The sequence below is a fragment of the Carassius gibelio genome, chromosome A7, assembly GCF_023724105.1.
Source record: "Carassius gibelio isolate Cgi1373 ecotype wild population from Czech Republic chromosome A7, carGib1.2-hapl.c, whole genome shotgun sequence".
Lineage (NCBI taxonomy): Eukaryota > Metazoa > Chordata > Actinopteri > Cypriniformes > Cyprinidae > Carassius > Carassius gibelio.
Genome location: NC_068377.1, coordinates 2,457,954 through 2,485,499, shown reverse-complemented (window position 1 = coordinate 2,485,499; position 27,546 = coordinate 2,457,954). Strand labels below are relative to the sequence as shown.

General features: G+C 34.0%; 1 protein-coding gene across 1 annotated transcript in view; it reads left to right on the top strand.

The window, feature by feature from the left end:
* Positions 1-8,509: 8,509 nt before the first annotated feature.
* Positions 8,510-27,546, top strand: part of LOC128016415 (phospholipid-transporting ATPase ABCA1) — a 107,471-nt gene continuing 88,434 nt past the window's right edge. Inside the window, exons 1-5 of the mRNA XM_052600889.1 lie at positions 8,510-8,674; positions 15,637-15,750; positions 23,318-23,411; positions 24,509-24,650; positions 25,311-25,438. Coding sequence (XP_052456849.1) covers positions 15,685-15,750; positions 23,318-23,411; positions 24,509-24,650; positions 25,311-25,438 — 430 coding nt within the window. The 5' untranslated portion in view covers positions 8,510-8,674; positions 15,637-15,684. The remainder of the gene's footprint in view (positions 8,675-15,636; positions 15,751-23,317; positions 23,412-24,508; positions 24,651-25,310; positions 25,439-27,546) is intronic.

The following is a 27,546-nucleotide window of genomic DNA, read 5'->3' as shown; positions in this document are numbered from 1 at the left end:
TTAATGAAATCGTACTTTAACACACAAACCAGTTCAATGAAACACCTGCAGTAACTCGTCATTTGATGCAGCTTTGCGTATAAATTCATGAAATAAAGGTGTTCAAACAGGAAGAACCACCATCCAAGAATAATATTAAATATTATATATATATATATATATATATATATATATATATATATATATATATATATATATATATATATATATATATATATATATATATTGTGCCCTAAGAGATTTTCCACTAAAATTAACACACACACACATGGATAACATGGACACGCTTAATGGCTTTACTAATTATGATTAATTAAACTGTCAGATACTGTGAAGATACAGTAGATCTAAAGCTTTGGACACACGAGAGGAAAAGAGGAAAGCTTGATGTCAAGATCTTATGAGATCATGAAATTAATTATTAATAATAATATATTATATTGTATTTAATTACCGTTTGTCAAACTTTTTCTTTTACAAATTGTAATATTAAAAACAATATTGTAATAATTTTCAAATCATGGGCTTGACTCCTAGCTGAAGATGTATGAACTGATAAAAATGCACACTTCAATGCATCGTGAGATTCTTTGAATAAAAGCATCTGTGAAATGCAGAAATGTAAATGCCCCTTGGAGGGAAATGAGAAACTGACACCAAACACATGAAACGGTCAAATTTCTGTGACAGCGCAGATAAACTGAATGTGTTTTAAAGACACAATAACCAGCCATTTGCACCGAACTGAATACCGCTTGATCCACAGCCACAGTTTGTTTATACAGACATATTTTATTTCTGAACAGATGCCATTTGAAGCCATTTGAATAAATGCATTTTGGAAATATTAAAATCAAACAGATGCAAATGGTTAACTATGCCATGATTTTATTTATTTAGTATTATTCTTAAACGATTCTTACCATTTTAATTGTACTGTATGAATGCAACGAAAGTACTATGAAGTATTAAGTATTCAGTTATTTTAAGTAAAATTCAAGTGCATGGAAATGTCATATGCAGTTCAAATACAGAAATCTCAATTGTCGTTCTAGATATTTGTATGTGTTTTTTATGTGTAATAATAGTTTTCCCGCCTATTTTTACTGTTGTAATGACATTTTTCCTCTCTTTTGTTTCATGATACTGGGCAGATCTTAGGCTTTGTTGTATTTATACTTTACTCTTTATACTTTTTACAGTGGGGTAGCAACCAGACAGTAATACACTTGGAGTCACCAAATTCAATAAGTCTGAAGCATGTTCCAAAAATATAGAGTTGTTCATTTAGTTTAGCTGCATTGATCTAAAACAGTTCTGTGTCTGTCAGTAAGACAGATGAGGATCCAGACGAGGCTGGTGTTGAGCGGCCGCTTGTTAATGGGTCTGCGTCGATCCACAGCTGACCACGAGGAGCACCGCTGCGATATCTACTGATGGACTCTCCACTGCGCTCCAGATTTGAGTTGTACTTTCACATTTAGGGTCATTACATGGGCATCCAAATGAGGCCCATGTCTGCGAGATGTCATAAGCACAGTCCCCTTGCAGCCTGATTTTGTGAGCCAGAAAGCTAACTGTATGCAATTTCAGTCACAGCTATAGAGTTGAGCAATATTTGATTAAAAACGGCTGAGCTTTAACTTTTTTTAATAGAAAATATTTTCTAGGGAAATTATTTGGTCTTGATGGAATCGTATTCTCATGTAATGTATTGTTTGTGAATGATCTGATCAATGCCACATTGAATTTCATCAGATTGCTATGTGATGTTATTTTCTGTCATCTCTATTTAATTGTTTTATTTATTTTGTATTTATTCAGTATTACTAAAGTATTGTTAAATCCATGGCCTGACTGCCTTCAACAATGACATCAACACTGTATTATCGAAAGGGTATGCCATAACACCAATGCTAAAGCCATTGATTATAATAGAGGCTTTATTTATTAACCCCTAACTTTTATGAATATTCAACTTAGTTTCATAACTCTGAGAGATCTGATTGGTTGTATTTTAATGTAGTGCACAGATAAATACAAATAAATACATTGATCTTTGCCTCACAGGAATAAATGACATTTTAAAATATATTCACATAGAAAACAAATATTTTAAATTATAATAATATTTCAATGTTTTTACAGCATTTAATATCAAATAAACGCAGCCTCGTTGAGCAGAAGAGACTTCAAATGTTCACAAACATTTTAAAATCTTATCTTTATAATAAACACACATACAAATATGGTTATATATCATATATTTGCATGGAAATGGAAACTTGATAGGAAAGTCAAAAAACAAAACAACAAAAACGATCCACACACAAAGCAAAAAGCGATTCACAAATATGGGACGATTTGCAAGAGCAGATCCATCAATCAATATGTATATGGAAAAATATTCAAACATTTGCACACACCTGGGTTTTATCAGTCATGCTCTTCAATGTAATGCAACAACAAGATGTTGACATGAACATTTGTTTAGTTACAGAAGGCATCAGATCCACAAAACGAAACAATAAATGCAATCACACCTGTGCAAATTATTAGCACTCTTAGTAACACTATTGTAAATATTAAAGCAATATTTTCATACATTTACATAAATGATACAAAATGTTATAATTAGACCTATAAAATCCTAAAACACTGGGACAGATAACAAGTCACCCGGTCTGGACAAGATCGAATTTCAAGGGTAATTCAGCAAAACTGAACTCCGAGTAAAACACAATATTTCTTCTTTGGATTGACATGCGCTGATGCTGATGCATTGTGAAAAATAAGACCGGGAGCATGTATTAGGAAAGTAAAAGACAAAATGAAGTTAAATTAAGGGGAATGATAACTAGCTTAACCAGCAGTACTGTGAATAAAAATGTAATAGAATACAATTTAAGGGAAAATAAAATGGATTATATTGAGCCCGAAATGAAAAGGTTGGTACTTTGTAGAGCAAATATATATATATATATATATATATATATATATATATATATATATATATATATATATATATATATATATATATATATATTTGACATTAATTGTCAAGATATAACAAAAACGTGGCATGCAATTCCTTCCCCATTCATGCCAAATGAATATTGTGATAAATATTGATATTGCATGATATATTGTGATAATATCTTCAGCTCAATACGTTCTCTCGTCTTCTGAATGGCTCATGCACCGTTTATTTCAGACCCAGTTATGGAAACATCTTGAGGAAGGCCTCTTTCTTTTTCAACACTCCTTCAGAAGAGCGAACGAGTCATTTCTGTGAATGTTCTCCTCCACTAAAGAGCAAATTAGCACAAACACAACGCCAGTCACTTCAGACTCCTCGCAAACTTTAAAGTCCAAATCGTTTCCCCAAGTGCAACCTCACGCTGACTTGCAATCTTCGATTTTCATAGAGCCTAAGTCTTCTGCCATCTGCTCCTCAGATGAAAGAGAGAAAGATGAAAAAGTGGAGTGCCACTCGGCCGCTCAAAGCAGACATCGAACCAATTACAGTCCGTTTTGACTTCTGATGGCGGAGAACTGGCAGCTCGCACAGACTCGCTCATATGGGCATCATTGTTTTGATGTCAGACCTTTTCTCACTCAAAACAGAGCAGCTTTAATCTTTATTATCACATTTGATCATGCACTGGCGCTCGAGGACTCAGGTTCAGCTTCAGATAGACTCTAATCACACAGTTCCTCACAAAGAGACGTCCGGAAATCCAGCGCATCTACTGAGACGAGCTGTAAATATGTGTAGCCTGGTGACCAACAGGATCTCATTAGTATTTGTGTTTCTAGACAATCAAAATCAACTCAATGACACGATCTGAAATGCCACTGAAAAAGAAGAACATGCATAATTATGAATACCCTTGTAAAAACGATGCATAGATTTAAAAAGAGTGCTTGTGGAAATAAGATGCTTTAAAAGTTGAGCGTTACGTTTTCAGAAATTTTGCATTTAAATGACAATATTTTAATTTACATTTATAATAAATGGAATTAGTTGAGTGTTTTTGACTGCCTTAAGTAGGACTTAAGTGAATTTTTATATGTAGTTTCATAATTGCTTATGTTGTCTTTGAAATATGAGTCATCTACTGCTGAATATACTGACAAGCATTTATGATAAACTAAAATATATATTTAATGTAATTTTTGTTTAAACTTGTACAATATGTCTTGTGTTTAAATATATTTGTAACAATGAATTTGTTGAAATATACATATTTAGATAATTGAAATAAATTGATATTAATTATAAAATTAATATGAAATATATGTATCATCAAATAACACTACAGTTAAAATTATAATCATGTACTGTACATGTGCTTTAGTATCTCAGTCAACACTTTAAAATAAGTGTCCTAACAAAATATTATTAAAACATGATTTAAAACATACTTTAAAACACTTAATTTGACTTAATTACAATGCACTTTTTAAAACGGTACTTAAGTGTGTTAAGAAACACTACAAGTGCACATTCAGTTCAGTTATGTGCACTTCAATTAAGACTGTGAATGTATTACAAATTAAAATGCATACACGTTTGTACACTTTTTTCGAGGTTTATAAAACATTGTTTTCATATGTTGACTTGGGCTTTAAAATGATCTCAGTTAAAATGCCTTTCATGTCCAGGAACCTCACATTTACAATAGTTTTCATAAGGCAGCATTAAATCATTTTGCTTCTAAAATCATTTTGCATCTTGATTTAAGCACTGATTTGTGAAGTGAAATTTGAGATGTGTTTATTAGAGGTATATTCTGTTGACACGCATGAATGAAATTAATAAAAAGAATGAGATTATGTCTTAATTTGACTCTTAATCAACCGTTGACTTACAGAGTTGTTTGGTTGGATTTTTTTCATATAAACTGCTCCAAATAATAAATGCAATGCAATATAGGAAACATTTATAATTTAGATCTTTTTTATTTTCTTAACTATCTTTACTTTGATTTCTTGACAGGATTTGTGATCTTCACCCTTTTACGCACAGAAACTGCTGGAAACCTTAATCTGTTCAGATCGGTGTGTGTCATCGGCATCGTGTCAGTGTGTGAAATGAAACTTTTCCAGGAAAGGTGACATCAATGATGCAGATTTACATAGAAATGACTCAATCAAGCAGATCACAAAGGATCACGCACAGAGAGGCCGGTGTTCATTCACAAAGCTGTGTTATAATGAGCATTTTCCTCGACTCTCTCTGCCGTCGCATCAATTTATTCTCCGGACGCATCGCAGTGCATTATAGCATTGCCTTTTCCTCAAAGGATACATGTGATGCTCCCTTACATTGGCCGGAATGAGGTCTTTTGGATCAAAGATGCACATCGTCGCAGCGTCTGCTAGACACTAAGAGTTTGTGACAGACTTAAATCATCAAAGCTTGACGGGTGTCACTCTTGAAGTGCTCTCACTAACTTCAAAGCAAGCCACCAGACAGTTTGATGTATTATTTAGTCAAAATCATACGTAGTGGCTTTCCTGTCTAATAAATCACTGCAGCAATTTGGATATTTAACTTTCTATGTTATGCATTATTTATATAGTTATAAGTTTGGTGAAATGTAAACATTCCTTCCTAACTTTTTCAAGTGGCCCCATTTTTATTTGTATTTTTTTGGCAATGATGCTTTTTTATGCTGTAAATAAATCAGTGGCGTAGTCTCATGCACACGGACGAGAGCTAAATATATGTAAGGTCATGATTAAACAAGAACAGCATCGGGGATTTTCACAGAAAGACATGGCATTTTTATTAATTAGAAAATAATTAATCAATTATAAGTAAATAAAGAAAGAAAAAAATGCATTTGCAACATTCATAATTGTAATTATTTACAATAAATAAATTAATGTTAGCTGAAATAAAATACTATATATATACTCATTTAAAATAATAAAAACTATATATCAGGGATAGTAAAATAACATTGGTGCTAGCTTTAAGATATACAAACTGTGTTATACATTGCTGTAAGTTTTGTTTAAAATTATTGTACAGTACATAATGTGTATTACCAGATATATTTCTGTGTATTCTTTGTAAGTGAATTATTTTGACAAATAAAATATAATCGCAGCTGATACAAGCACCATGCTACACATTACGAGATTAATGTGTATTTATCTTAACACTCACTGTGAAACCTCAGTGTGTCCGTAATAACTGCATAGTGTAATAACTTACATAACATATCATAGTGAACTAAAACAACTAAAAGCATTGAAAAGATGTTGGAAACCAAACACATGTGAACTGAACATATTATAATATATTTCTATATCAAGTGTTTTATAATTATTTATTTCAGCTAGTTCACAAAGGCAACATTTTTAATTTGTTTTAACTTTAAAAAGTGAATATGTGTGTGTACTTGAAATAGCATTTCTCTAATTTTACATTTTATTAGCATTTTTATGCATGCAGATTTCTTCAGATTGCTTGAAACATGTTTACATGTTTACAACATTAAAAAATAAATAATATATACATTTATTTATTTTTTAATGCAAGACCAATGATTTGGACTACTGAAAGTGTTGAAAAGATAGAGCAACCATTTACATAATCTAAACTACTATATATACTGTCTAATTTGAGTCTAATATTGACTTGGAGCACAGAATGACGTTACGGTATTTATAAAACACCTAAACCACATTACCAAGTATAGTGCTATGAAAAAATGTACTAAAAATAAATTTTAAAGAAGAACAGTAAGATGTTCTGTTTTTGCTGCGTCACACTGCAACATGACATTATACAGCAGGATCGGGCTCTTCCCATGATGCCCTTAACCTCTGTCCCTGTATACATAACACATCTACAGCGTTTATGACAGAACTTTGGTTTATCACCTTTGTGTTGAGTAGCTATTATGAGTTTCTTCATAACAGGAACTGTTTTTCATAATGAAGGGCGCATGTTACGTATGCAAAAAGCATATATTGGCTGGTGTGATATAAATGTGTGCTGTGCATTTGCCTAAACTCAACAACAACCACTGAAATGGACTCGAGAGTAGTTCCAGATACATAAACGCCTCATAATCTACACTCAATGAAATATAAGTTCACAGCAGAGCTGTGTCGAGTCTGGGGAAAGCAATGGGTTTTCACAACTTATTCCTCTGACGCTTTATTGATGTGTTTAATTTGAGATTCACCAGTCTTTCTTTAAAGCGTGACTTATAGTGTCCTTTGCGCTCCTTTGGGGCGGTGAAGACAAATACATTCATAAAAAATAGTCATTTCTTTGCAGGGCTTCTGTATATTTGGTGTGATTGATAAAAAAAGTTATAGTAAAGGCTTATATTGTTATAAAAGATTTCTATATTCTTTAAATACTTTTTGATAATCAAAAACTCATGAAAAAGTATTACAGGTTATACAATTAATATTATTTAATTATTATTAAGCAGATCAGCTGTTTTCAACATTGATAATAATCAGAAATGTTTCTTGAGCAGTAAATCATCATATTATTCTGATTTCTGAAGATCATGTGACACTGAAGACTGGAGGAATGATGCTGAAAATACAGCGGAGCATCACAGAAATAAATTACAGTTTAAAGTACTGTAAAATAGAAGTCCATTATTTGTAATAATATTTCACAATATTATGTTTTTTTTTGTTTTTTTGTTTTTTTTTATTATTTGTTTTTATCAAATAATGCAGACTTGATGAGCATAAGAGACCTCTTTGATCAGCATTAAACATAGTAATGTGTCCAAACTTTTGATGGTATAAGTAAAAATACATTAACTTTAAAATGAAATGTATAAATAAACAGGTTAGATATCATATTTGTGTGTGTGTGTGTGTGTGTTTTCTGAGGGAGCCAATAAAACAGCCAGAAACAGGGTTGTAAAAACTTTTTTTATGTTTTTATTTGTATTTTTTATCCAAAGCCATCCAATCTGCACACATAAAGCAGCAGTTAAACAGATGGATTATAACAATCTGTCCTGTTTTAATGACCTTCCCGACTAACACAATAAACTGGAGGCCAGTGACTTATGTTCTGTAATATGGAAATTAAACAAAACTCAAAAGTGTCTTCTCATAATGTCTTTTCAATGATTTACTCGTCTCCCACAATGATGTAACACACTTTAAATTACCTTATACTATAAAAAATGTTCCCATCAGAAAATACTGATGTGATTTATAAGATTAAATTGGCATGAAAGGTATTCCATGTTATGAATGTGATATATAATTTATCAATGGGATTAATTTAGATGTGCAGATTCATAGTTTCTCTTTCACAGTCTCTGACCCTTCAGTTCGTCTGAGGATGCTTTTAGTGCTACTGTAAAACTCAGCTGATGATTAACTCTGATCCAGCGTCTGATCAGAGGAGCACTGATGCACACCTGGGTGTGTTCTGCTCTGCTCTGGGTTGTGTAACACACACCTGCTCACCTGTAGCCATAGACACACGGAGAGAGAGAGAGAGAGAGAGAGAGAGAGAGAGAGAGGAACAGGTCGTCTGTGTCAGGTCAGCTGGTTAATTTGCATGTAGGTGTTGAATTGTTAGTTGTGTAGAGCAAGTGCTGGTGTTTAGATCATACTGGAGTCTCATGATGACGAGCTGACGGGGAAATCTACTTCAGTTACAGCACAGGTGAGTGTTTGCCAATATTTCTGAGCCGTGTTGTGAACAACACTGTGTTAATGCAGTGCTGGGGTTATCACAGTGAACTAAAACAACTAAAACCATTGAAAAGATGTTTGAAACCAAACACATGTTAACTGAAAATATAAAACACTTGATATAGAAACATATCATAATAAGTAGTTATTTCAGCTAGTTGACAAAGGCAACATTTTTTATTTGTTTTAACTTAAAAAAAGAATAACTAAAACTAAAACTGGAATGTGTGTGTGTGTGTACTTCAAATAGCATTTCTGTCATTTTATTTGGATTTTTATCAATGCAGATTTCTTCAAAGTGCATGAAACATATGTTATATATGTATAACATATGTTATTATATAATATATTTATGGTGAGCGTGATTTCAACGTCCTTATTGATCCTGGAACCTCATTCCAATCAACCAATCAGAATAGAGTCATAACTTTTCAGGAAATATCTTACAATCAGAATTAGGTGATTCTACACCCTTGTTAATCAGCCATCATTTCCCGCTGATTTTAGGAATAAATTAGGGGTAGGGTCAAGTTTAGGGGTAGGGATTGGGTTAATTCTTTATTTTTGGACATTAATGTTGATACAGGAACATGTCTTACTTGGCAAAATGACGGACACCATATATATATATATATATATATATATATATATATATATATATATATATATATATATATATATATATATATATATATATATACTTTTAATTGATTTTGTTTTCTGTTTCAGTAGAAATATATTTATATATTATATATATTTCTACTGAAACTGAAAAAAACAAAACAAAACAAAAAAACAATTAAAAGTGTTGAAAAGATATGGTGACCATTTACATAAACTAAACTTTATACTGTCCCTTATACAAATATATATTTTTATGTTAGAATCTGAGTCCAGTCCTTTCTGATCATCTTTTTGACTTTTCTTTCTTTATAGAAGTGTTTTCTCGCTGGATGCTTTGATGTTTGCTTTGCACTCAGCAATAGACTGTGAGATTATGCAAAAATATGAAAAGTATTCATTTCATAACAAGATATCATCTTACTGAAAACAAGGCTTCAAAGAATAATATAAAGGTGACGACCTTCACATATTTGAAGGTGGAAAAATACTCTCACTTCTATGCCGTTTCAACAATATTATTTTCTTTCTTTTGTGAAAGACAGAATGAGATGTCAGCTGCAATGTCTCGCTCTTCAAGCATGTTTTCAATAAACAGAGAGTTTCTCCCAGAAAAGCTACTTTATGACTTCAGAAGACTTGCAATACTTGTGCACTTAAACGCAGCTTTTTGGAGCTTGACGGTATAAATTACTATCTGTCAAAACAGAAGCTCAAGCATTTAGCCTAAAGTCTCATTTTATTTTGCATGGGAAATGTGACAGTACTTTCATTTGCGTGTGAAGTATCCAAATACAGGACAATGGACAGCACTTCTGAGAAAAAGATGCTATTATTATGCATGTTTGTATTGATTTTTCCACCAAAACTTAAAATGAACTCTTAAACAGTGATGATTTCATAGAAAAGAGGAAGGTGAGATGTAGTGTAGGAAACTGGGATTGTTTTATTTACCATTAAACCTGGATCTAAACTCAACATCTTCAGATTCTTTTCTGAAGCTTTTGCTAAACTTCATGCTGCTTTTAACAACAATTTGGAGGTGATATGGGAACAAAATGGGGAAAAAACTAATTACATATTCTGCTCCAAACATGTTATTAGGGTATATTAAGACAACAATACTAACAAGCTCTTGGTGGGAAGACTTTAGCTTTAGTAAGGGTTAGGGTTAGTAACCCTAACCCTAGCCCTAACCCTAACCCAATCTAAAGCTGAACATGAACAAAGTCAGACTTAACCTTGAAAAAATTTAGTTTTTTATGATATTTAAAATATTAAATAAAATAATAATACTTATTATGGAATTAATATATTTTAAACATATATACAAAAAGGTAAAATGTAATGTTTTGCCAATTAATTAAATGTATTATAGTTTAAACGCTATTACCTTTAACTTCAGAGAGTTGTATGATTAAAGTATTGCTGAATGTAATGACAAGTTTAATATATATATATATATATATATATATATATATATATATATATATATATATATATATATATATATATATATATATATATAAATATACTTTTAATGTAATTTCTATTGAAAATTGTATGCCATGTTTCTAAATATATTTGTAATTACACATTTATAATGATGAATCTAGCACATTTAAAATATAGTAACTTTAAGTTGAATAACAGAATACAGTTAAAATGTTAATCAAGTACTTCACATCTGCTTATGGTAGTCAACCCATCAAATTAAGTATACTTATTTGAAGAGTATTTTAATGTAATGATTTCAAATGTACTGTTAGTAAAACTTATAATTCAACATTTTAAAAGTGTAATTAAGTGTGTTAAGAAAAAAAGTCATGAAAGTGTCTTTTTTAAGTCACTTAAGCAGCCTCTTATTTAACTACATATCATATAATATTACCTGCAAGTGCAGTTTCATACGTTGAGTACTTTTTTTAAGCACACTGCAAGTTCAATTAAGAATTCGATTAAGCGCTCTTCTTTTTCACAAATATTTTATATATTTTATAGTCATTTGTTAAATCACGATCAAAATCTTGTTAAATCCTGTGCTAGTGAGTGATATATCAGTGTGGTTTGTGGTACTGCAGGGTGATATTAACCTTCACATGCTGTCGTATGTCGGTCAGAAGCAGCGGGACAGTCTAATAAAGCCCAGTGTGAGAGTGATGAAGGGTTCGGTGTGCGGCAGTTGTTTGTCATCAGTGTGATAGCTTGAAGGAAAAACATGTGAAAGCTGATGCTTCAGTGTCATCTGTCTGATGGTAGCAGTGAGGGCTGAGCGTGGATTGGGTGACTGGAGGATCGGTCCAGCTTTCACACAGAAGTGTTGCTTGTGTCCAGCTGGAAGATCAACGCTAGATCACATCTTCTGCTCTTGCTGATTAAACATGTCACAGTATCTGTGAAGACGCTGATGTTGTCATCAGATTAATCAGAGCGAACAGGGAAGGTGCTCAGAAGGTTCTCTCAAAGAGATAAACAACAGTTCTACTTGTTTCAGAACAAACAGAGAACATTCAAATGTAACATTATCATAATGTTTGCTCAGTCATACAATGGAACGTTCCTTTTACATCTTAGAATATATACAGTATATATATATATATATATATATATATATATATATATATATATATATATATATATATATATATATATTATGCACCACAAATTAAATTAATATATACCTGGTATACCAATATACCAAGATTCAATATTTGTGCCTGACTATTATATATATATATGCACCGTAGCCATACACTTTATCATGTGATAACTCATCATACTCATCTACTTGAATTATACTGAAATTATATTGAATTTCACTCAGAAATGGATAGTAAATTTCACACACACACACACACACACGCACACACACACACACACACACACACACACACACATCAAAACCTTGATAATGCAGGCAGAAAAATAGAAGGCCAGATGATGAATTAGAGTTCATCATAAGAGGCCTATCCATAATGTATTACCAATAGTTGTATAAAGACTACACACAGGGTCATACACATAAAGATAAACAGACATGACAATAAAAGAATGCAATAAATATCAATTAAATTACAGAAACTGTAACACAAAACACCTAAATGTACATCACTGATAAAAAAAAAAATTAAAAAAATTAAAAAATGGTGAATGAACAAGTCCAAGGATTTCTGGGAATGTCATTAGCTGTCTTACACTGTAAGTTATATACAGTGGTAATTCATAGTGCTTATTAGCAAAAAAATAATAAATAAATAAATAATAAAATTTTACAGTAAAATGACAGCGATATTAAATAGGTTTAGATTTTCACTGTATATTGTAGGAACTTGCAGTTAATAAAAAATTGATTTACTGTAGCATTGTTACAGTTTGTTTCTGTACAAATGAGCAACATGTGTTTACCGTCTATGTTTATGAGTTTTCTGGGTTTTATTTGCATTTACACTCTTTTCTGTACAGCAGAATCTTCACACAAGTTGCTTTTTCAGTATCTTTAATGTCTGTGACATATAAATTTGCAGATAACCTTCCTGAAGAGACATTTTAATATCCCATTCACATTTTAATCTCCGAAAAAATATATCGCTGGCTTTTCAGCGTATGCAAATGCTGCCGATCCCCTAACTGCCTTCAATTTGCTCTCTGACCTTTTTACTTTAACACGTTCACACACCTTCCACTTGTATGTCTTTGGGTAATTGGCCCCTAAAATTAGAAATAGTAAGTGTGTGTGTGTGTGTGTGTGTGTGTGTGTGTGTGTGAAGCCCAATTTCCCACAGAAATATATTCCGCGGTAGAGACGGAATGGAAAAGCAATGACAGACAGTGATTCATAAATAGGAAATTACTCCCTGCATATTTCATACAAGGTTCCTGTGTTGGTCATTTTTCCTGCACGATGTTCTGGCTGATGCCTGATGAAATATTTACTGTAACTAGAGACAATTACTAGAGAGCCAAGGCCAATTGAAAGACTGTAACCTGTTTCTGGGTCACAAATCCGAAATGGGCGTCATTACTTCAGTAGGCAATCCATATTCTAGAACGACAAAATATACAGTAACTCGTGTTCACAGAAGTTGTCTTTCCCCCAAAAGATATTCAAACACAATCATTTAAAAACTGAAGCTGGTGAGACATTGTGCACTTGTTCTTCCAAGCAGCCTGGACTTCCAGTGAACAATTGTGTGGACTTGTTAGAGTGAAATTAAACATTAAACTATTTCCCATCTGGACACTTTAAATCCCAGCGTGTCCCCTGAAGAGTAGGAATTTCTACACTGAGAAAATGATACGTCCTCTGAAAAGAAAAATACATAGATATTCCCTTAACAAGAGACACACTCTAGAGATGGAAATGTCCTTCGCCAAAGGACAGCGTGTCACAAGAAGAGAAGTAATTGTTCTGACAAGTGAATATGTACCATACCAGAAGGAGGGAGAGTAAGTTAGTTGTCTGATGGATAAAGATCTGGGCTAGTAACCCAAAAGGTTGTGGGTTTAAATCCTTGAAGGGACGATCGGTGACCTCGAGAGTAACTGTGTTCCCCTGCCGCCATTCTGTCCTTGATCCAGGCACTTAACCTCAGGTTTCTCCAGTGGGACTGTCCTCGTAATAATTGTACTCTAAGTCACTTTGGAAAAGACAAATAGCTAATTAACGTAGACGTGTACGGTAAGGGCAGATGGAGCTCACATAACTTCTATTAACCTGCCCACAATAAACCACCTCTGTGTCATTGTCTCATTCAAACCAGAAAGCACTCTGAAACAATACATTTAAACAAGAGTCTATACTTTTCATATATTGCACATATTTGTCAGTGTGACAGTTGTAACTGTAGACACAGTAAAGGAAACCAGACCAGTGAGGCCAAATATGACAATAATAAAGACAGTGAGATCAATCCCAGAAAGACCACAGTGGTGAGATCAGATCATTGTCAGGTAAGCAGGACTAAATGAAAGTTGAGGTGTAAGTTATTATGTCATGTGCAGTTTATAATGTGCCATGTTATGTAACAGCTCCTTCGAACCAGAGTCACAAACTCTGCTGAACTTTCTCTTATCTAGAAGAGACGGTTATATAGTCTTCCCGGAAGAGTGTGTGTTTGAGGAGGACTGTGAGCTCATTTCCAGAGAAACGTAGGTGACCCTGACACCCACCTTTCCCACTAGTCCCAATTAAAACCCCCTAGAGTCAGGTTTATTCTTTTGCTTTGCTCAAGACACTCCAGTCCCCCAAGCACGCACACACACACACACACACACACACACACACACACACACACACACACACACACACACACACACACACACACACACAGAGAGAGCGTTAGGAAGCAAATAACCACTTATCTGTCGCTTTTAACGACTCTTTCCAGTGTGAAGCGGCCATGGCTTTTTAGGGTGACTGTGGTGTGAAGATTTGGAGACGGTGGGGTGTGAATGTGTAGCTGATTGTTGTTTGGGAACACTAACCCATGAGGGTTTCCTAAAGAACAACTGTACGTCTGGACAGATTCAAGAAAGGACGTCAAAACCATTGCAGTCCTCCGGGAATTCAGTCAGTTTCACACATTGTTTTGTTTTCACCACAGTTTTATGAATGTCACATTCATTCATTCTAGTCCACTTTGTTGGATCGAAATTGCATATCATTGTCGTTACTGAAAATAACATTTCTATTGACGTCAACGGTCTGATTTCTCAGAAGAGAAAGACTGAACATTATAAATGTGTACTGTCTCTGCTGAAGGTTTATTTAGTCAACATTTTGGAGAACGCTATCGAACAAATGCTAGCAGACATGGACTGAAAGCCACAAAGCTAATTTTATTGGCCATGAGGATGTAGTTGGATGTCTTTATCAATACTGACAGAGAAAATATAATAAAAGTTGCATTGCACTTCATTTGTTTGTGGCTGCTAATGGAAAACGGACCATGCTACCAGACGTGTCTGAATTCAACAGCTATGTTGATGTGAATCTGATAGTAGAGTGGCTCAGTGTAATGAGAAACTCCACTTATTGATTGCACACCCACTCAGACGGCGTGATGTGATTATGCTTTTCCCATCAGGATGACTGTTGGTGGTTGTTAGACATTATTCTGCCTGACAAACTACAATAAGATTGGACCTGCAGCCAACACAATTTCACTTGCAATACACCAAAAAAAGAATGTCGCAATACTAGTTTTGCTACATTGGATCCAAGGTTATATGCACCAAAGACCAAGATTGGTTTTGTGTTTCGTTAATTAGCTGTCTGTCGATAATACACTTCTTTTTTCTCTTTCTCTACAGGCGTAAAAGACTTCATATTCCCATATAGCAACGTGTCAACTGCTCATAATGAGTCTCCGGACACAACTCCGACTGTTACTGTGGAAGAACTTTACTCTACGGAGGAGACAGAAGGTACACGCACACACACACACACACACGCACACACACACACACGCACACACACACACACACACTGTATTTTGGGAGAAGAGTCCATGAACCGGTTTGTACAGCCATGATCCTGCCTGCTTTGCTGTGCGTCTAATGTCAGTCGTTGTGAAAAATACGTGTTATGTTACAGTTACCAATAATGGAAAACTGGCTTTATTTACCCACTTTATTTACCAATTTTACTCACATCTGGCACCTCTATGCAAATTTTATTCCAGATTTTCATACAGATATACATACTATGTAAATCAGGTCTACTGGGATTCTTTTTAATCACAGTAAAAATAAAATAAAACGCTGTTTATTTATAGTGTAATTTAAACCTACTTCCAGAAATTGGGCCCCTCTGGAGCATTGGTAAATCAAACACAGTGTTTATATCATTTTCAGACAATTAATACTGAAACTGTTTATTTTCTTATATGTTAAATAAACCATGCATTATGTAACATTTACCAATAAAGTTGCAGCTAACTGGAGAGATGGTTTTATTTACTCGCTTAACCCAATTTTGCTCACATTTGGCACCGGTATGCACTTTAATTTGCAGATTTTCCTATTTCCTATATTTACTAAGTAAATCTATAACTTACTTTGTAAAATCAGTCAAATGAGAATGCACACTGAATTTGAATTACTAATTGATCATTGAAAGATCACTCTTTGTAAATACGTTTTATTTTATAATTTTTTTCTATTTTAAGATAGAGAGTGAGGGTGTGAGACGAGGGTAAAACAATTAAATGTATAAAGGGCTATTGGTAAAGCAGACAAGATAAAATGATGGTAAAACAAGTTTCTAACACACTTTTTGTATGACCTTCAAGTGAATAAAGTTGAAATCTGTGGATTCAAGCCCAGGGACATTGAAGTCCCCAATAAAGAGACACTTGAAGACACATTGAAATCTGTTGTTTTTAGATAAAGAGGAGGTTGTAGCCGACTGGGAGCAGATTTCTCTGGTCTTTAGAGAGTGAAAAACAGTCTCACCTTCACAAAGAGTGTGCGATTATTAATCACCTGGAGAAACAGCAGCACAGCGCTGACTGTTACGTCTCTGGAGAAAATGAGTGATGAGGAATGTCACACCCTCATGCCATGAGAGCCAATCAGATCAAACGCTGTCGATTACAGGATGTGTTAGGTTCATCAGCCGTACGCATCATAATGCTGCAGGTGGCCATCCTCAAAAAACTAGCGCTGTCTAGCATAGTTATTTATCAGATAGGGATGAGCAAACAATGTTCCAGTCACACGCTTGATCAGATATGTACATCTGCGGGCATTTGCTTAAACGCTTAATAAAGGGGTCTAAATGTTTTTTTTATTTTTATTTAGTGATTTTTTTCACAGTGATAACAAGAAATCTTTTTGTTCCAAAATCTTCTCTTAAAAGAACCATATTTTAAAAAGTGAAGAACATTTTTATAATCTAAAGAGCCCTTTTCAACTCTAAAAAAAATATTTTTCCAATGGACAGATTCCATGCATTTGAAGACACAACCTTTACTTTAAATCATTAGTTCACCCATACATTGGAGAAATGTATCATTGCATCAGTGTCTCGCCAATGGATGCTCTGCAGTGAATGGGTGCCGTCAGAAAGAGAGTCCAAACATCTGATAAACGCATCACAATAATCCTCAAGTAATCCACACCAGTAACATCTGGTGACATGAAAAGCTGCATTTTTGTAAGAAACATATCCAGTTATGAGTTCATAATCCGTAATAACAGTTCATCCAGTGAAAAAGTCTGTCTCCTGTTGTCTCTCACATCAAAATCCAGACACATGTTTGTTTAGAGCTGTTTTGGCTTGTAAACGGGGCTTGATCTCTCTCCTGATTCAGATCAGACCACTCTTTCACTTTTTAAGGACTCATAGACTTAGCAATGATTTGAAATAAAAAGACATGAACGGATGAACTGGAGTGGTGTGAGTTATGTGCTCAAATTAGCCGAAATTTAGTGTCTTTGACCAACCTGAGTAGGACTTGCATAGTTTTAACACAGCTTCATATTCTGATTTGACTCTTTCCGGGCTGTGATTGGACAGACTTTGGGAAAGTGTGCGTCATGATGTGCTGATTTCTGAGTGCAGTACACTCGGTCTGACTGTCTCTGTCGCTCGTGTCAAGTGCCCAGGTGATTCATAAACGGCCTCCGTCGAGCACTTGTGCTGCTCTAATGGTCTCTCTGATGGTCTGATCTGCAATTACAAGAGAGAGAGACACACAGACAGACAGAGAGACATCTGTGTGCATCTATAAATCAAGTGCTGAATGTGTGGGAAAAGCAGCAGAAATATAAATGTGTTCAATAAAAGAGCCTCGAGTTTTATTAGGATGCTGTGCATGTAAACTAGTGATCTTTAACCAATTCCCTGTGCCTGTCATCAGCTCCTCACCTGTCGTCATGCACACCTGTCTAATGCGTTTCTAATGAGACGTGCTCAAACTAATGGAGCCTGACGACCGCAGCGGACGGAGGGTGAAGAGGGAAAGAGATAAGAGCTGTGCAACAAAATACAACATTTTAAAGGGACAGTTCACCTAAAACTGAACATCCGGTACTTCATTATATTATATTATTATTAACAGTGAGGTGATGAAGCAAAAACACAGTTTGCATGAAACATAAGTGCAGTTTCTTTGATTGTGTCTTCAGTGTTTTATTGGTTGGCATTGACATACAGACTTTTTATAATCAGATAGCTATTTAATCTAACTAACAGCAGAAGAAAAAGCATCATGAGTTAATGTTGGCTGCAAACTATGGAAACTTGTTTATATAATAACAATAATAAAAAAGGTAATTGTGAAAATTTCAGAAACTCTTGATTTATTTCAAGGCTGAGTTGATCACAATTCTGAGAAAATAAATAAAGAAATTACAAAAATACAAATGCAGAATCATGACATAAACACAGATTTGAAAGATATAGACTCAATTCTGAAAAAAGTTAAAAGCAATTATATATTGTTTATTTATTTATTTGTTTGTTTGTTTATTTATTTTTTATGCTGTGGCAGAACAAGAAAGACTTGAATCAATCAAAAAAAAAAATAAATAAATAAATAAAATGTATTTACTTTTTTATTTTTATTTTTAATACAAAGTGTAACAAGAGATTTCTATTTAAAATAAAACCTGTTTATTTGAACTTACTATTCATCTGTGAATCCTGGAAAAAAAATAAATGTATCACAGTTTTCACAAAAATATTCATCAGCACAACTGTTTTCAGCATTGATAATAACCAGAAATGTTTCTTGAGCAGTAAATCAATATATTAGAATGATTTCTGAAGATCATGTGACACTGAAGACTGGAGGAATGATGCTGAAAATACACCTGTGCATCATAGAAATAAACTACATTTGAACAGATATTCACAAAGAAAACAGCTGTTTCACAATCTTACCGTCAAATCAGTGATTTCTGAGGCTGTTTGACAGCTAGGACGCTGCAGAAGACGGTTAGGAACAGAGATAACATCTGTATGTCTGTGTTGTGCTACTGTTTACAGCAGTGAACACTTCATGCTTTTGTTCAAACGGTCTTCCATTGTGAATTTTCTGCCAAAAACAAAGATCTTACAGATGAGAATCCTGTCATGTTGCCAAGTAGAACAGCGACTCTTGTTTCAGATCGACTTGCACAGAGCAAATGCCTACAATAACTTCCGACTTCATCTGATCCTCAGCCAAACTTTACAACATCAAAGTCTTGATGGATAATAAATCTTCAGAATTAGCATTTCCATGAGTCCATGAAGGCAGTTCAGTTGTAGGAAGCACTTTAATCAGAGCTGTGATATCGCTCTCCAATATTGTGATATAAATTCTAACTAAATGCAACATAATTGCCATATAAATGCATTAAACATACAATAAAAGCTACACAGATTTCAATCCATGAATACATCTTTCGAGGAGCCAACTGGTGATTCATCCGTTCTCCTGTTTGCATTGCTAGCTGGAAAATCACACGTAATCAGGATGGCTTGAGGAACAGTGCACCTACATAATGAAAATGAACTGATATCTACTCATCCTCTGGCCTTCCAAGATGGAGACGAGTTTGTTTCTTCATCAGATTTGGAGAAATGTAGAATTGCATCAGTGTCTCAGCAATGGGTGCTCTGCAGTGAATGGGTGCCGTCAGAATGAGAGTTGAAACAGCTGATAAAAACATCACAGTAATCCTCAGCAGTCCAGTCCATCAGTTAATGTCTTGAGGAGTGAAACAGTTTTTGACTCCCTTTCTGATGGCATCCATTCACTCCAGAGGAACCACTGGTGAGCAAGTGATGCAATGCTTCATTTCTCCAAATCTGAGGAAGAAACAATCTAATCTCCATCTTGGATGGTCTGAGGGGGAGTGCATTTTCATTCTGTTCACTATGCACCATTCCTTTAACTGATAAATTATCATTATTTGTTTGTTTTTAAGTGTATAAAACAATATTCTGGTTAAGTGTTTGTGTATAAATGATAACATATCATGAACAAAGTGAATGATTATAAAAGCATGAATGAAACTCACTCCGAAAACTGACAATTTCAAGCATGATTTTTAATCAGAGACTATCTCCACTCGCTTCGTTGTCGCTAATGCATGTTTCAGTTGCACGAGTTTAAACTTCAAGTGTTTCCATCTTGAGTTTTTGTTGGTTTATAAACCCCATGTGGTGTGGACATCATCCCACCACTGTGGTCTCTAATGGTCGTGGCTCTTAGTGCAAGAAAAGCAGGTTTTAGTGGCTGGTGTGGAGCTTTTTTTTTTTTTTTACACAGAATGGCACCAGAACTGGCTTCTTGATGGTGAAAAATGTGCAATCAAGGGTTGTCTTGAACACAAGAGGGCTTTACAGAATCACTGAGCCTGTCATGATCAGGTCACCTTACGAGAGAGAGAGAGAGAGAGAGAGAGGGAGAGAGAGGGAGCTTGTCCTCTTCTGCTGGATTCTGGCTGGATTTTCTCTTTGATAACTGAGGTAAATCCTCCAGCAGACTCTAATGGAGTGAGTGAACTTAGATAAAGCCTCACTCTCTCTGTTCCATCTTTATCATTGCTATATTTCTCTCCCCTAGTTTTGCTGCTGAGTCCTTGGACAAAAGAGGAGGACGAGGAAAATATATGAAAGGGTTATAGCTTTTTCCTTCCTTTTAGAGAAAGATGTGGAAATAGCACATACACACAGGGCTCTAATAACAGTATATAAGTGTGTGTTTGTGTGTGTGCATGCGTGTGCGTGTGATTGAAAACCTGGAGTGATTCAGTTATTCACATCGTGATTGTTTTGAACAGATTCTATTTATTTGATAGAACCGATTGACAGAGGGTTCATAAATCAGCCGATTTCAAGGCAGCACTGTGCTGATGTTCATAACATTCTGGATTAAGTTTGACCCAAACCCAATTCAAACTTTCAAACGTGCTTCAAACGTTCAGCGTTCCAAATGTAACGGGCAGCGATGATGTCATTTCTGTATTTGTGTGTTTGTGTAGTGAATTCTGATTGGCCTTGTGTTCACGTTCTATGGTGTCATCTTATGTGTTGACTTTTGTGCACAACTGAAAAAAAAATATAAAACACTTGCTGAGAGTCTTAACGCTTAAATTAAAACTTAAGTTATTTGTTTTATTTATTTAATACTATGCCTTTGATTTCATGCAAACACAGTTGTTTATTTTAAAATTATAAATATATTTTAGCAGAAAAACAATGGGAATGATATTAGGTCTATTATTATTATTATTATTTTAATAATTTGCTGGGAATATTTGCACTGGTGAAGCAAAACAGACCAAAACAACTGTCAATATCATGTCTAATGTATAAGTTACTCAATATTAATTTCCCATTTATTGAACTGTTGTATAAAAGTGATATTATGCAATCATGCTGCTGGTTACTTTAGTAACTTCTCTGAACTTGTGATATTGGTTCACTAGCTTGAATAATATTGGGAGTACTATTGTTATTTATATTGCTATCATCAAACTGTAACAAACAACTCGACATTTGACTAAGCTTAAATAAGAACAGTGAAATTACTACTGAAATGAAACATCAAGTGCCATGCTTTTGGGAATATTTGAGAGTGGTTCAAAGGAATCGTTTCTTAGTCTTGATTCATAAGAATGAATCGAATACATCAGTTTGCTAAACTGAATCAACTTCTCAAGGCTATGATTCGAATTTGCTGTGTATAAACATACAAATGCATATTCAGACAGTGCTTTATCTGTAATTCTCTCTCAGTCTTGAACCAACACACACACACACACACACACACACTATCTGATGTGATCTAGTATTCTCTCTCATTCCGCCTCTAGACTTCTACTGTATAAATAATGGATCAGACAGAACACACTTTCCCTTTCAGACCTCTGCAAAGTCACGCTGTCACACATGCAGCTGCACGGCTTCAGATCAGTCTCTTATCATTTCCAAACGCTAAAACACAGCAAGACTTCTTCTCTTCAGCCCTGTGGTTGTCGACTGCTGTCGAGTGTGAAAACCAGTGTCACTCACGCCGAAGAAATCAATATAATCTAAAAAAAACTTCAACAACCACAATGTGTTTGTCAGAAAGTTTTGAAGTTCCAGCTCCATCATTCGGTTTGAATCTCAGATTGAGTGGATCTCGGTAAGGCTGTGTAGAGTTATACAGTATGTGTTGTGTAGGGGTTGTTGGCACATACCTCACAAATGTTCAGCCTCGGAATAAAAAAGGTTATTGTGACTTGGCCTCAACATTCTGGTTTTATTTCTGGCAAAATCGAGGTAACATCCCGCAATTCTCTCAGAATTGTTAGATTCTATCTTGCAATTCAAAATTCTAAAGTTGCAAGTTTTAACACAAAATTCTGCTCTTATTTCTAGCAGTTCAGACTTATGTTAACATCTTCGATTCAGTTATTGCATACCTAAACCATTAGGTAATAAGTTTCTGAACTTTCTCAGAGATGATGCTCAATTCTTATCGTAATTCTCACAGTTTAGAGCTTTTGAGTTAACAATTCGCACTTAAAACGTTTTTTTCTCAAAATTGCGTGTATAAATGTGCAACTCTTTATTTCACAGTTCCAAGTCGATATCTCATAATTGTTTTGATTTAACGCATTGAAATTCAAATTCAAACACTATATGTCTTAAAACTTGAATGTTCTTACTTAAACATTGCAAGATTTGAAATGCTTTATTTCTCAAAGTTTCACACAAGTTTGATCTTGCTGTTTGAACGAACCCTCTCAGAATCATGAGTCAGTATCGCGCAAAATGACTTCTGATGTAGTCTGAATCCTGACGCCTCAGCGACTGATTTAGTAGATTTCATAGATTAGAGCTGTGCATATTGAGAATGTTATTGATCAGACGGTTCGGTGCACTGTCAGAGGTTTACGATCTTTAGGATAAGGGTTTTTTAAGGAGACTGATATGTTTGCTGTATAAAATCCCAAGCTCTGCTCAGGACGAGTGAGGGGTTTTGAATCGTCTCTGTTTCTCTCTCAGGTGCGTTTGCTGGTGGAGTTGCTTTGGCCTCTGTTCCTGTTCTTCATTCTCGTGGCGGTCAGATCCACCAATAATCCTGTTTATAAAAGCCAGTGTGAGTATTACTCAAATTAACTTGTTCCCAGGATTTTTTTTTTCATGGAAAACATTTATTAAAAGTTCTGAATATATTTACCTGCGGTAAACTTTAATTGAGCCACGGCTCTGTGTAAGTTTTGACAGCTGCAGTTCTTACACATTTCGTGAAGAATATTGATTTATACTGCCATAAAATACGTGTTCAGTGGATCTACGAGGTGACGGGCTCCACATGAACGAGACAACACTTGAAAAGGCCGTAGTTACGCACCTAATGCACATGTTATATTAGAGCTAAGTAGGCTTTCTGTGTTTGTCAGGAAGTGAAGAGAAAGAGAGAATCTGTTGTAGTGATAAACCAAAATTATTTTTTCACTGAAGCACCAAAGCTGAAATAAAAGTTTTAATTTAGCGAAAAAAAAAAAAAAAAAAAAAAAAAAAAAAAAAAAAATTATATATATATATATATATATATATATATATATATATATATATATATATATATATATATATATATATATATATATATATATATATATATATATATATAATTATTTAAGTATTTAAATAGAACTTAATGCAGTTTTCATGTCAGTGTTTTAATGATATAGTTATGTTTCTATATTTCAGTTAATTGTTGAGATATAAAAATATTAAAAAAGTATAAATAATAAATAATAAACTTATTCAATTACAGGTTCGACATGTACAAAATGTAATAAATATATAAAACATTAAAGTGCACCAAATGCAACATTTATCCTTTGGATTTCAATATAAAATTGACAGAATTCAATTTGCGGCTCAGACTTGGTTTCATAAAAGTTAGAAAACAAAATTTTTTATTATTATTATTATTATTATTATTATATTGGATGATGTGGACTACAAATAATATTTGGTGAAGTTTGGGTGATTTATCAATAACTAAAATATATTGCTTCGTCAAAATGATTACAATCAAGAAATCAAAACTTTTAACAAATATTTTCAGGTGCCGGAAATGTGTTACTAGTGCTGCTGAATTGCTTGAATGACTGAATCAGAATCATGTTTTGCAAGCAGGATGCATAAAGTTGCAAACAGTTATTGTGAATCTTTGCTTCCTCTCAGGCCACTACCCAAATAAGCCCCTCCCATCGGCAGGTGTGTTGCCATGGCTACAGGGCATGCTGTGTAACATGCAGAACCCGTGTGTGAGTTTCCCCACACCTGGCGAAGCACCTGGACAGGTGAACAACTTCGACAACTCCACGTGAGTGTCACACCTGCGCTGTCCACTTCACCTCAGTCACAGCGTTGTCTGACATTAATCATAATAAATCAATATACATATATTTACACAATACATCTCAAATACATGTAGGAAGCATAACAATTAAACTAAAATGTATTTGCTTAATGATTAAATTGCTTAAATGTTTCTCACTGTGTTAAACAGTATTGAAGCTTAATATATTAACGTGTATTAAAAAGTCTTAAGTGTATTTCCACATTGAATATCTAAATAAATGGAGACCCAACATATTGAATGATAAGTATAAGTATAATAAATGGTATAATGACATCATACAGTTTTATTTACAAAATAAATAAATGTAGACCCGACACATAAGCATAATAATTAAGTTAAAATCTTTAAATTACTATATATATATTTTTTTTTAATTTAAATATATTTATTTAAATGCATTTAGTAAAGAATTGATTAAACTGTATTAAATTCCATGTGAATTAAACTATATATATATATTTTATTGTATAATTTTTTTATTCCATGCAAATTTAACAAATATATTACTATAGTGATTATTACGTATAGTGGCACATTTGAACTTCTTTTAACCGCTGAAGCATTCATCTCTAAAGTCTCTGTTTCTCTGTATTTGTCTGATTCTTTCGAATGTTGATTTAGAGTCACAAAGGTTTTGGTTGAAGTGCAGTCGCTCCTGGCGGATCCCTCTCTCTTCAGCAACGTCAGACGGATCTCTGAGGATATCGGACGATGGACGTCTGTCCTGCAGAATGCAAACCCGGCCGCAGGTGAACGTCTGGCTTTACGTTTCAAAACGTGCTGGTGTTTTACTGATCTGGTTTTGCTGGTTGCTGTTCAGTTTTGAACCTCCTCCAAATTGATGCACAGCTTCCTGTTAAGGTAGGACTGCAAACTCATAAACACATGAAGCTATCGACAGCATTTCCCCGGTATGACACTCATGCGCTGTGAGTAATCAAACGTGGGCTTCTGAGAGTCATTATTAGATCGACTTTCATAATGTCTTTAAAATAGAAATAAAAATAGAGGTGAGTGAGTCAGCTGTTGACTTTAGAATAAGAGTTTAGATCTATTAAATTAATGTGCATCTGTATACATTTTTTAAATAAAACAATTGCCATTGAATTGTTAAAATATATATTAAAAAGTATTAAAATATTATTAACATTTTTTATTACTATTTAATATGCATTTCATATATTTCAAAAATTAAACGCAAATATGATATGTGTATATACATTTAATCTAATTAAATTAAATAGTGATGAATAGTGGTGTTCCTGTAGCTCGAGTGGTAGAGCACTGCTTTATCAAGCGCAAAGTTAAAAAACATTTAATTAAATTTAATGCAGTAATTATTTAGATTGGACAACATGGATTTTATTTTAGTTTCGGCAAACACGTTTTTCTGTTTATTATTTGAGATGTCAGTCTGAAATACAGTCCCGTCCTTCACTGCGTTTATATCCGTGATTTACAGACGCGCTTGTTGCTGATTCGGAGGACAGTATATCTTGCTGTGGTTTGTTCGTACCGTTCGTCTAATATTATTCAGATTTGAGAGGAAAACTCATTTGCAAATAGGCCGCGGAGCGTGTTGTTGTCGGGCCCCGGTCCCCGCCGACGGCCGCATTTGCATCCGGGGGCCGTGAACTTCTATTATACCAGATTAAATTGATCAGGAGATCTGAGAGAGAGAGTAATTAACTCACAGCTCTGTCAGAGACAGAAGCGACCAGCGGATGATGAAGGTGCGAGGTGTGTGTGTGTGTGTGTGTTGTGATGACGCGCTCTCTGTCTGATATCCGCCGCTCATTAGCGCTCCTCTGTAGGTCCTCAGCTCGGCTCTCTCTGTTTCCGCCGGCGCTCTTTGATGTGTGTTACATCAGCTTTCTTCAGACGCCATGCAAACACACTCACTTTCACACGCCTAATTGGCTTTCATGGTTTTTGTGTGAGTGTGTGGGAGGAATTCTTGCACGAGGACAAAACAGTGTGTTGCATTACAGCTAAATGAGCCTTTAACGGGCTAACACGTGTTTAATAAGCCACATCCACTCCTTCAATCACAAACTCAATTTAGCCAGAGCCGCCCGCCGCAATACAGACCCACACCACAACCAGGAACATGTACTGCTTCTGAAAGAAATTAATAATTGTATTCACCAAGAGGATGCATTAAAGTGATCAAGAGTGACAGTAGAGACATTTATAAAGTGAAAAAAAAAGATTTATATTTCAAGTAAATGCTGTTCTTTTGAACTTTCTACTCACCTGTGAATCCTGAAAAAAATTTAATTAATCACAGATATTGTTCAACACAACTGTTTTCAACATTGATAATAATCAGAAATGTTTCTTGAGCAGTAAATCATCATATTAGAATGATTTCTGAAGATCATGTGACACTGAAGACTGGAGGAATGATGCTGAAAATGCAACTTTGATCAAATAAATAAATTATATTTTCACAGAAAACGTTTATATTTATTTATTTTTTAGTAGTTTTTAATTGTATTTTCATTTTTATTTAATTGTAATTTTTGTTTACATTTGTATTGTTTTTATTATTTGTTGTTTATTTATTATTATTGATCTATTTGTTTATTTTTATTATTATCCATATTTTTTAATGTATTAATTAATTTATTTTTATGTTTGCTGATTAGACAAATTAACTAACATCAATATATATAACCTAACAGCAGCTTTTATTTATTGTTTCTTATTTATTTATATTTTTCATTTATATTAATGTATTAATTTCATTTTATTTATGTATTTGTTATTCTTTTTTGCTGTTTATTCAAAAAAGTTTAAAAATAGATAAAAGGCAATATATAACTTTTTTTTTTATTTAATATTTATTTGATAT